This window comes from Barbus barbus (genome assembly GCF_936440315.1).
Source record: "Barbus barbus genome assembly, chromosome: 41".
NCBI lineage: Eukaryota > Metazoa > Chordata > Actinopteri > Cypriniformes > Cyprinidae > Barbus > Barbus barbus.
In genome coordinates, this window is record NC_136719.1 from 8567990 (window position 1) to 8580520 (window position 12531).

At 39.8% G+C, this 12531-nt stretch overlaps 1 protein-coding gene across 1 annotated transcript in view; it reads right to left on the reverse strand.

Annotated features, from left to right (window-relative positions):
- Positions 1-12531, reverse strand: part of tns2a (tensin 2a) — a 65108-nt gene that overhangs the window by 4178 nt on the left and 48399 nt on the right. Inside the window, 18 exon segments of the mRNA XM_079402849.1 lie at positions 370-447; positions 1137-1232; positions 1747-1878; positions 2311-3302; positions 3593-3752; positions 3943-5391; positions 6007-6123; positions 6347-6412; positions 6893-7022; positions 7153-7228; positions 7338-7398; positions 7637-7749; positions 7830-7913; positions 8365-8429; positions 9357-9479; positions 9589-9639; positions 9739-9922; positions 12070-12119. Of these exon segments, the coding sequence (XP_079258975.1) occupies positions 370-447; positions 1137-1232; positions 1747-1878; positions 2311-3302; positions 3593-3752; positions 3943-5391; positions 6007-6123; positions 6347-6412; positions 6893-7022; positions 7153-7228; positions 7338-7398; positions 7637-7749; positions 7830-7913; positions 8365-8429; positions 9357-9479; positions 9589-9639; positions 9739-9922; positions 12070-12119 (4027 nt within the window).

The window sequence follows — 12531 nt, forward strand, 5'->3', positions numbered from 1 at the left end:
TGAATCAGTAAAAAAATAATAATAACAAAAAACTTGAGATTTGGCAAGTGATTTTTGAATTATCTGGCAAAGTGTAGTTGAATACAGTCAAAAGGAAGTAAAATCAATAAATTAAAGAAAAAATAATTATTACCAAAAATGTACTGTTTTGTTTAGTATGTAGTAAGAATCTATAGTACAGAATACAGTGGAAAATGCTGTATTTTAGTTTTATAAAAATACTTTCTATGGCTTTTTTGTTTTAAAGCATTCTTTTCTTGTCTTACAACTCCTCATAATCTCTAACCCCACAATGAGTGTATGCTGTGTCTGTGCTTTTATCATTCAGTGATATCTCAGCGTGGTGTTGACGTGTGGCGTTTTGTTTACCTTTCTCTGGGATGCGGAGGGCACAGGGCAGAGAGATAGGTGTAATGGAATGCTGATACACCAGTGCTGAAAGACTCCCTACCAATGACAAAACACACACAGAGGACCTCAATACTTAGCTTTCATAATACTTAAACTTTATTTACCTTTACAACTGATGTGCCGGATTGCAAAAGCACCAGAATGTAGCCAGACGGCAACTAATTGCAAGCACAAAAAATGTTTTTTTCTTTCTAATATAGAAAAACAAATGCTACATCAAAGATATGAGCTTTATCTCTACTTCTACAACTCAAGGTTGTCCGTTTGCTCTTTTTATGAAACAGCGTTCTGAACTATTTGGCATATTCAGCGCTCTGCTAGAGTACATGACGGAGATATCATGGAGATTGGACAGTATTCAGCATTGTCTGAATAACTTGCATGCATTGAGCAAACTGATCCCCCCCTCAGATATTTCAGAAAAGTGCAAACTAATTTTCACACTAACCTGAGCTCAACTTTCATACAGCTTTTTCAGGCTGGCTGTTCTATTAACTCCAACTTTGTACTCAGATATTGGTCTTCCAGATCAGGTTTGGGACCACAAGAACTTTTTAACATCTTCATAATAAAATGTCAGGTTTGGAATGACACGAGGGTGAGCAAATGATGACAGAATTATCGTTTCTGCGTGAATTATCCCTTTAAGCTGAACCAGGAATAAGCTTAATCAGTTTTTGGCGAGCCAACCCGTAGATTTTATAGCGGATTCCTGAACTGCTCACCAAAGTAGGGCTCATTTTGACAGCCCTTAATCTTCACTCCTCGAGGCCCTGTCTCAATCAGGAAGTGTCGAACCAGCTGTTCCAGAGGGTCTCCTCCTGCTAACAGAAAGGAAATTATATATTTAATGCAGACTATGATGCTAATATTGGTTGTATGCCAAATCATGACAACCTTTCGAAATATTGCACTTCAGTTGGGATTAATGGACATTTAGATAAACATATATCACTGTTTAACTACAAATTTGTCACAATAATTTCACTGAATTCATTTTAATTCTACTTACATTTAAATTTGAATTGCACTTCTACTTTGTGTTTGTCACCTCAATTCAAATTGGCAATTGGCATTCTCAGTTCAAATCTGAATAGAGCACAACCCTATCAACCAATTTGTTTGTCCAATCAAAGACAACCGTCATTATTTTTGAAATTATGTTTGGTCCAGAAATAACACACTTCAGCTTTTGCTCTAAATTCTTGTGATGTTTAGCTCTGCTAGAATACTTCAGGTGCAGTCGTGTGTTTCCTGTGCAGACAGAGAGCTTTGGGAGCAACATTGAAGCAAGATAAATGTTTGTGTGAGGAAATGCCTGCAGATGTGGCGTACCTTTGCTGCTATGGTTATTGACGTTGGGGGGTGGGCTGGCAACTTTTAGGGCCAGACCGTAGGCCCCCTGGAAAGAGTTACTGTCTCGGAAGAGGAAGGCCCCTGGCTCTCTTTCCTTCAGTGCTGCTATAGCTGTTGAACAGAGACATGACAGTTTAATGAGACATGGCTATTTAAAAAAAGGTCCAAGCATATGGAACAACAATCTGTTGCAACATGTGCAAAAACACTACAGCACAAAAGTAAGCATCATTATTAGTATTGCTCATACTAAGGGTTATGAAAAGTGCAAGGATCCCTATTAAGACATGGTTGCGTTTGCACAAGCAAAACTGTTTATGCAAAGATCAATAGCAATCAGCAATAATGTTAGGTATTTATTGATAGACATGTCCTGATTTCAATTTTGATTCGATTCTAAGGCAACTCAAAAGCCACATCTTGCCATTAATTTGCAGTATACCGCACTTTTGTTTTACAAATGTAGCAGCTGGCCATGAAGGCATCTCTAAACTGCATTTAGTTTTATATAGTTAAATTATAAGACAACAGTGGTTGTCTCACCTTGCTCTCTGGAGATGCCAGGTTTATACCAAAATCGAGAGCTGTCCTGCACAAATTTCACACTGACACGGCTGCCCATCTCACCCTCCAAACCAACTTCTCCCTGTCCAGCGGGCACAGTCAGCTCTCCTACTGAAGGTGAAAATGTAACGTGGTGTTGGACAGAGGGCTGATGACTCATGGATGCCCTCAGTGTTCCAGACCTCCCGTTGGGTGATCCTGGCAGGCCGTATGGGCGGCGTTTCTCAGGGAGGGGAGGCTGTGGGATGGAGGCAGCTGGGCACCCTGAGTAGGAGCCTGGTGGAGGAGATGGGGTGAAGCAGGCTGGAGAGATGGGAAAGGTGGGAGTGGAGCTGGGGCTGCCGTCCATACTGTGTCCTGCAGGAAGTGATGTTTCAGAGCCCAACATCAGCTTCCTACCCAGTGTCGCAAAACCAGGCACTGGGGGTTCAGGGGAAGAAGAGCTCTCGTGTTCGCCAGTGGGCGGCTGAGGGGACGCAGGGGCAGAAGAAGCAGAAGGCATGTCTGGTTCAGGAGATGGTGATACTCCATTGATCTGCGAGTGAGCTGGGATGGACTCGGACAGGATGGGAGAAGACGGACCAGGTGAGCGTGCTGGTTTAACAGTCTCAGTTGATTGTGGTACCATTTCCCCTGTGGGTGGCACTGTAGCAGCAGTAGGTGAGCTGTTTGTTTGTGATTTGGTGGATTCTGATGAAGGTGTTAAAGGGGTGGAATGTTCTGCTGAGATTTGTGGGGTGGAAGGTGTTGTTGGCAAGGAATGGGCAGAGAGTTGTTGGGCAGTGGTGGGTGTGGCAGGAAAGGGGTGTATCTCAGGAATCTCTTGACTGGAAGAAAGTACAGTTTGCCGAGACCCCGGACTGGTACTGTTGGACTGTAGGGCAGGTGGGTGTGTCCTGTTGTGGGAGTGGGCTGAACTGCTTTCACTGTTCACCTCTCTTGACTCATTCTCACGGACACTCAGGCTAGGACTGAAAATGGAAGAAGAAATCGACACAATGTTAAATTAAGTCAGCAGGTAAAATTTCCATCTACTGTCGGAGTAGCCAACTGTGCCCCTGTGGGCTACCTGACTACAGATCACCAACCCCACTCCAACACACCTGCTATTATTTTCAGGTAACCCTGACCACCTTAATTAGCTGGTTCAGTTTTGTTTGAAGGGTTGGAGATTAAGGTTCAGGTGGTTTAGGTGTGTTGGATTAGGGTCAGAGCTAAACTCTGCAGGAGCAACCCCACATCAACTTTTAAATGCAGTTACCTCTCCTGGGTTCGCAAGGGGCTGCTTGTGTGGACTGGTGTTGGAGGTCCTGAAATATCAGAGGGTGTTGAACATGGAGCATGTGGATCTCGATGTGTCCGCCGCAGGGAACCATAGGCAATGTGACTACGCCAGCCTATGCTATCTGCACCAGGGCAATCTGATATGGATAGCATACAGACTGATGAACAAATTTGATCATGCACAGATGAAACTGAATGCAGATGAAGGGCATACACATTTCTTTAATATAAGATAATGAAAACTTATTTGTAAAAGCTTCAAATTTAAAGACAGTCCAATACACTGTAATAAAATATTTTAATTGTACCTGTCAAGTCATTTCTCACCTGTATTTGTATCAGAGGTGTACTGCTGAGGGTGGGAGTCTGTTTGGTTATCTGTAGGCCCGCTGGTATGGTGCACTGGGCCAGAGCAGGAGGCGGAAGGAGGTGGAAGAGGGGACGTGGACTCAGACTGGTAACCCGAGGCATAGCCACGACTCTCTGAAGGTGACGGCTGGTAGGGGGAGCAGGGGCACGTTTGGTGTGGTGTCTGGTATCCACTGGAACTGCTGCTGTATTTGAGATCCAGATGGGAGTGAGAATGGGACCGGGAGGGTTCGGGGTATGCAGGATGGCCTGCGGGAAGTGGATCAAAGTTAAATGCTGGTAATTCATGACCGTGAGGCCCGTAGGGGGATACTGTAGTCCTTCTGTGCCAGTATTCTGCCTCTCGTTCTCTCTCCCACTGTAGTTCTGCTTCTCGGTCTCTGTCCCAGAGCAGAGACATTTCTCTGCCCCTTCGTAGCCCTGCCTCCCGGTCCCATATCTCTGCCCCTCTTTGCATATCAGCTTCTCGGCCTCGTCTTAACCCAGTATCCCGGTGAAGCTCTGCCTCCCTCTCCCAGTGTATTCCCTCCTCTCTGTCCAAACGGAGGCCGTGGACATCTTCTCGCCGCAGACAGCAGTCCCGACAGGGGCAGCCGGGTGTCACTAGGCCATCAATCATCATGACATCGTGGTAGGGGCCGCTGGGTTTTGGGTGGTGTGGATGGTTGTGGTGGTGGGGGTATGGAATGTACTCTTCTGTCCTACAGAGCAGTCGGGGAGACAGACTATGTGGATGGGGGCTGATCTCTTGGGATGGATATGGACACAGGTGGCGTGATGGCCCCTCTGAGCAAGTGCGATGAAGGTATTGCTGTGGATCTTGTTGGCGGTCCCAGAGCAGATCTGGTGGCGGAAGGGATTGGTGAGGAAGGGCACTGTGGTGTTGGCAAAGCCCTATGACAGATGGCATCCCTGGAGAAGGAGCCCCTGTGTGTCCATTAGTTGTGGTGGGACAATCAAGGCAGTACCCATTGGATAAGTGGTGGAGTCCATCACATCCAGGCTCAGCACAACGCTGAGATCGGTAGCCCACCCGACATGAGCATGAACGGACTAACCTCAGTGACCCAGTCCTTTCAGGAGGCAAGGAATCACCGTCATCCAAAATGGCTGTTTCTCGGTCACGATCCCTCCCTCCATCGCCTTCAATCCCACCCAGCAGGCGCTCAAGCTCCTCCCTCTCTTGCTGAGTAGGCGGGGCCTGTCGAGTCGGCTCATCGAGTCGGTCAGGTGGGACAGATGAGTGTCCAGAATCAGTGCTAATAGACAGAAGATGACTTGGACGCTCCTCAGAGCTCATTGCAGGGCTCCCATTGGCGGACGCCACGGAGGTGGAGCCTGCAGCGCGGCGCTTTTTTACCTGAGCGTACAGGCTGCCATCTAGTGGCCCACGTGTGTGTGCGATATCTGGAGGGATGTATGAGAGTTGTTTTTTAAATCAATGTTTAGTGCAAGAAAGAATGTAGAGGTCCATATTTTGCCCTTTTATATTTCCCTAAAGACCATTGAAAATATTATTCAAGGTTTGCAGCAAAAACAGTCATTCATTGGTTTCAGATTCACATTCTTTTCCTTTTACAAGTTACATATATTATGACATAATACATTATTTACTTGAAAAAGTAACTCATGTATCATGGTGAAAATTCAAAATGCAAACAGTTATTGTTATTGCAAACGTCACATGTTATTGTCTTATTAAATAACATGTGACGTATGCTTGTATGCTGTTGACAAAACACTGGTTATGATAAAGAAAAAAAACAAAAAGACCTCTGTCAATGTGTAAACCTGACCATTTGTTAATGTGCTCATGGTTGTGATGGTCCCATGGTTATTTCTGAATTTCTTTTTTGCCTATTAGTTTCAATAATCTGATCTGGCAAGATGTTGTAAACATTGTAGAAAGTAGTATCAAACTTTTATTTCAAAATAAAAAGGAAAGTTTAAAATAATACAGTATGTTCCCTTTGAAGGCTTGAATAAACACCAGTATGTGGTTGTATGAATGAATAGTTGTACCCTCTAGGCTGTCCTGATGTCTCTGATTGAAGTTCTCATAAGAGTCCCAGCGCACCACCGGATCATTTGTGTTATAGTCCACACTGACAGCTGGATCATTCCTCTGGCTCACCCTCCCTGAATCAAACACACACACACACACACACACACACACACACAATAAAATTACAACCAAGTGCATCTGCATTATGACACAGTTAAAGACCACATGATATGATAGCACCCCACTGTGCATCAGCTAAGGAAAGAAAATATGTTTATCAAACAAATTCATGGTCCCTTAAACTGCAAACAGTTAGTAAGAACTTAATCTGCAGTTTGATTAAGGTTTTGATGTTACCTTTGATTTTCTCAGGCCCAGATGAAAACACAAATTCCACTGTGGCATCAGAGGGAAATCTGTCATCTACAGGAAACAGTGGGAATAGAGATTGTTAATCATTAGGAAAACAGAAGACCCTTTCCAGCTAATAATATTTGTCATTAATAATGGGTTTTGTATATAATATCCTCTCCATACCAGACACTTCATAAATGTTTTTGATTATAACGATGATCAATATATATGAATTTTCCCAGAGTTTTACAAGCAATTGAAGTTGCCTCCCATGCTTGTATGTAAGCCCATCGAGAATATATTGTCACGTGAAAATCTGTATCTCATCTCAATTACGCAGCTGTGGTGCGCAGGTGTTACCCAATGGGAATGAGGGTGATAATTTACAGCACAGCTAAAAGAACACAGACCACCGAAATAAAAAAAACACACCGTAAAAAACCAAGCTCAGCTGATATCCCAAGGCCATTTCAGCTCAAGGCAGTCAGAGTTGGACAGACAGCTCTGGTATTATTGTAAAATTCTTGGCTTGTTCCATTAAGAATGTACCTGAACAAGCTTCATCCAGTTCCCCTTTGCCGAACCAGAGCTGAGCTCCATGAATGGTGCACGTATGAAACTGCAGTCGAAACACAGAGTCCCTCTCAGCACACTGAACCCGCCTGTGATAACACTTTACCTACAGGAAAGACCGAAAAAGAGACCATAAAAGTGACAGAGAGCGAGAGAAAGAGATTAAAGTGATGAAAATGCCTATAGTTTTGAAAGTTGTAATATATCAAGGGTCAGATAAAAACAGCCCCACATACCATTATGTCTCCTTTCAGCAGCAGTGCAGGCTCAATAGTAACAATCAGCCGTCTGCTCCCAGAGCCCTGCAGATCACTACAAAAAAACATACACAGTTTGCAAAAATACTATTGAAACTAGATTTAGCAAACACCTCTAATTATGCTTTAAATTATGTAAATGTCTCCAATAGATCCTCACTCACTAGATGCCAGAAGTGTAGACAAGCTGCATGGACTGATAGATCTTCAGGAAAGGGAAGAAACCTGTCAAGAGAGTGAGGAAAAAGTGAGATATGAAGGAGGAATTGGCAAACTCCCTGTGTGTCTCTCTCTCCTCCACTGCAAAAGATTAAAAACAAACTTGAAATGTGTGTGAATGTGAAGGAAGGTTTGCTTAATGAATACATATGTTCTCACACAGACAAACATTAGCTCAGTAACCTCATCGAGGGCTTATGCATGAATGAAGTCAGGGAATAATGTCATGAAAATATTCACTCACCTCCATCTTCCTGGAAGTTGGGGATGGTAGGAATGAGGACTTGATGAAGGAAGAGTGGACTGCTGTTCATTTTGATGGCCCCTGAGAGCAGACCTCCAAAGTAATAGATATACCTGCAGAGACATCAGTGTTAACAATGCAAAAAATTACAGTATGTAAAAGCACAAAGATCAGTAAATCAAAAAAGATGTACCTATTCTGGGAGGGTTGGAGAGAGGATGACACTTTATCTTCACAAAACTTCCTCATAGCCAATGTGCTGAGGGCCTGATCTGCCCTGTGTGCACAAATGCATTTGAAGACATAAGAAAAAAAAATAACATCAAAGACACATGCTTGTTAATTAACCAGAAAGCCCCCCATAATGGCTCAAATATTTCTTCCAGTATTTCTGGTGTAATTACGTGCCAAAACGCCTTGTTTTTAAACTTTTTAATGAACACAAATCAGGAGATATATTACACATACCAACCACAATACAATTTATATAACAGAAGTTTCAAGAACTCTATGTTCTTCAATAAAAACACAAGTTGTTGAGGGGAAAAAAAAAAAAATGAATGATTGCCATTTATATTTTTCATGACCTTTTTTAGCATTTAAATTCAGTTAGATTATTTTAATTATATTATTTAATTATATTTTGATTAAGATGGAATAAATAAATGTATTTAAAGTAATTTATATAAAGTCTGTTACCCCTTGCAATGTAGAATGGCTGAACTTACCCTGCTGATATCTTGCTGTAATGCATGTAGGCAGCAATAATAACACCTGTCTTTCCTTTGTTGCCCTGAAAATAAAAACCCAATACTAATCTATACAACTGATACAGATATGATTTGCACTTCAATTCCAAATGAAGAAGACATTCGGACAGTCAGGTTTTGAAAAGCCAAACAATTTGAGTGAAAGCTAGGCATGTAACGATGCGATGCGATTCACGATACTGATTTCACAATATGGTTTTCTCATGATTTTCTGAACAAAATGAGATTTAAGAGAAATGACTATTTCTCAGACAAAATGCTGCACATTTCTTTGTGAAATTAAAATATGTCAAATAACAAAACTAAACTGAAATTTTAAAACAAATCCCAAATAAACAAATCAAATTTGGCCTGTGCTCTTTCCATTTAAATTGGGAGGCAACCACTGCATATTAAACACAAACCAAACAAAGATGTTGCAAACATGCAGCATGAGCGGCTCGGGTGCAGCATTACATCCATAGTGCCATCTATTTTGAAAAATGGACATGCTTTTCACAATAAACAGTTTTATAGCTTGTTTTCAAGCAGCTGCTAGGGTGTTAAGAGTGGTTGCTTATATATTTTGGCATGTTCCCCTTTTGCTTGACCGCACGTTTGTGTAAAAACCGACAATGATAATCTAACTTGAGCTTCAGTGGAAGAATATCTGACCATCTGATCATTTCTTAAACTAGATTTAAATTCCAGATTTTGGGTCCTGCTAAAGATCCAAAACAATTTAATATGTATTAGTGCTTTCTCATCTCTTGCTCTTTGCTTTTTCGTTGCTGTTTTAAACATCTCACATAAAACTAAAAGCTTGTCAAATCAAGACATCCTCTCAGGTCTGTCTTCATGTTATCGTCTGTGGCAACGCTCCACAGGGTGGTCCTTAAGGGTCACATCAGCACCCTTTAGTACCCTGTGACCCTGTCATGAACCGTCCAAAGACTACAATGACCTCTGACCTTACAGTGCAGAACGACCACATGCTGGGGGTCGGAGTTCAGCCAGTTCTCCATGGCTTTGCACATGGCACAGATCTTATCCAGAGGAGGAGCGTGCATATCTGGCCAGCCGAAGTCATGAACCTGAGAAAGAGACTTTTTAATCTCGGGTGGTGTAATCGGGTCTTTAAAAGTTCAGCCGCAAAGCAACTAGCAACATAAACACATAAATTCGTACAAAGTCAGCCCCTACCTTTGGGGTTAAACGGGTGATGTCATGCCTCCGCTCAGACAGATTGAATAACTGTGGGAGGAAAATGGACCGGAACAGTGAAAATGCCTGTATTACAATGGCATAAGTAAACTTCCCTTAGAGACAGTAAATACATGCTGAGTCACTTACCAGAAACTTGTCCTGGTGTTTAGACTTGAGCATGGCTGCCACCTCCCTGAGGTTGAGGTGGTACCGCTGTTCTTCCAGCAGAGGAGGGAAAAAGACAGAGATGATCCTCTCCGTGATGTATGTGAGGTCAAAATCATAGTGCCTCTCCATCACTCTGTCCATCACCCGGTCCACACTGAAGCTCCTGAGAGAGAGGGGGAAACCAACTTAAATATTCTGTCCAATGACTTGAAAAGCTAACAGACACAAAATTAAATTCTATTTTATGAGTCTTTAAGGTGGTTAAGCTGATTTTTGGAATATATCTGCTGGTTTGTTGCTGGTCCAAGATGATCTACCAACACCACTTGGATTGACCAAGATGGTCTACAAAGACCACCAGCTTTTAGCCCACATAATTAATCATCTGGAATTGATTTGACCAGATAGAAAACAGCTACCAGAAGGGATGGCTGGCTGGAAAACTGCTGAGAAAAAGGGAAGGGGCGATTCGTTACTGTGCTTATTTCCTTTATTTTTATATTTTAAATTAATTTTCCATTATCTAATGCTCACTGAAAGTTTCTTTAAAAATATCAAAAATAAATATCAAAACAAATTAATCATTTTTTTATACTGCACATTACAATGTTGTGCTGCCTAAATGAACTCAAATTAGCATTTTAAAAATTATTTATTTTTGTTTTTAGTGTTTTTGTTTTCTTCTTTAATATTGTTAATTATCTAAATAGTTTTATACTGCACATTACAATGTTGTGCTGCCTAAATTCTCTTAAATTAGCTTTAAAAAAATACATAATTTCTTAAAGTTTTTTTTTTCTTTTCTTTTTTGTCCCACATAAAATAATACAGAATTCTAATATTCAACATTTAACATTTATCATTTAAATTTGTTAAATGTAATATTCAGCAATTATCTAAATATTTTTAGACTGTACATTACCATGTTGTGATGCCTAAATTCACTTAAATTAGCTTTAAAATGTTTTTTTTTTTTTTTTTTTAAGTTTATTTAGTTTTTTTTGTCCCACATAAAATAATACAGAATTGTAATTTTTGACATTTAGCGTTTATCATTTAGAATTGTTAAATGTAATATTCAGCAATTATCTAAATATTTTTATACTGTACATTACCATGTTGTGATGCCTAAATTCACTTAAATTAGCTAATTGTTAAAAATTATATTTTTTTAAAGCTTTTATTATGTTTTTATTTTCTTTTTTGTCCCTCAAAAAATAGCACAGAACTTTATATTCGACATTTAACATTTAAAATTACACTAACTATTGACTTATCACTACTAAATGTAATCTTTAGCAAATATCAAAACAAATATACTTTTTTTATACTGCACATTATAATGTTGGGATGCCTAAATTAACTTGAATTTGCATTAAAAATATATAATTTTGTTACGTTTTTTATTTTCTTTTTTTTGTCCCACATAAAACAATACAGAATTTTAATATTCGACATTTAACATTTAAAATTACACGAACTATTGACTTATCACTACTAAATGTAATCTTTAGCAAATATCAAAACAAATATTAATGTTGTGTACTGCACATTATAATGTTTTGATGCCTAAATTCACTTAAATTAGCATTTCAAAAATAGATTTTATAGATAGAGTTTATAATTTACATTTTTCCCCATATAAAATAATATAGAATTTTTATATTTGGCATTTAATTTTTATAATTTAAAACTGTTAAATGTAATATTCAGCAATTATCTTAATTTGTTTTCACACTTTTATGTTGGGATGCCTAAATTCACTTAAATTAGCATTAAAAATATATAATTTTTTAAGTGTTTTATTTTCTTTTTTTGTCCCATGTAAAATAATACAGAATTTTAACATTTGACATTTAGCATTTATAATGATCACATTGACCAGAATTTTAATGTTGGTGCATGCCTAATAAAAAAAATCAAAGCTTTTCCAAAACAAACTGCTAAAATCCTTATAAAAATCATGTGAAAATCCAGTAAATGATATTTTATTGGATAGCTAGAGTTTGATTGGACACAGCTGAGCTGTCAGTGACATGCAGCTGAACTAGCCACGCACCCTGACACATATTAGCTCTCTGCTGCTCACCACACTGCGGCCAAAAGGGATTTTTGACTTTTCACATCAAATCCGAAGGGAATAAAACCCTGCTGAGATGAGGTAATTTATCTGAGATAAGCAGAGATTAGCTGAGGAAATAAAGTCTCAGAACTCAAGCATGCTCAACCACTCCTGCAGCGATCGCCGCTGAACTTCATGGTTTGAGATTTGATGCTTTAAAAGCTTCGACTCTTTTCAGACAAACATACCTCGGGAGAGTGTTTCTCTGTTTGGTGTAGGTCAGAGACTTGGTTGAGCCCTGGAAAAAGACAAAATAAGATTATACTATTGTGTTTGGACACAATAAACTCTAAACTTTTGTTTAGTTGACAGTGCCAACTCGGTACAAAAGATTGTCTTTTTGGTTTATTTCAGAAATGTTTGTTCTTAATTTCTGTTCTGCTCTTAAGGAGACACATATGTGCGATATATAAACAGATAAATGCCACTGCAAAAACTGAAGCACTATCTGAGGCTGAAAATGATGAATAGACCTTCTTATTCTTCAGGGTCTAAGGGTCAAGTCTAATGGTTCTGATTACATGTCAGAACCACAGAAAGATCATGCCTATTCCTGGATACAGAAAATTAAATACTGGCTCAATGACTTTTGACGTCACAGCTGAAGACTTAAATAAAATAAATAAATTAAATTAAATTAAATAAATTGC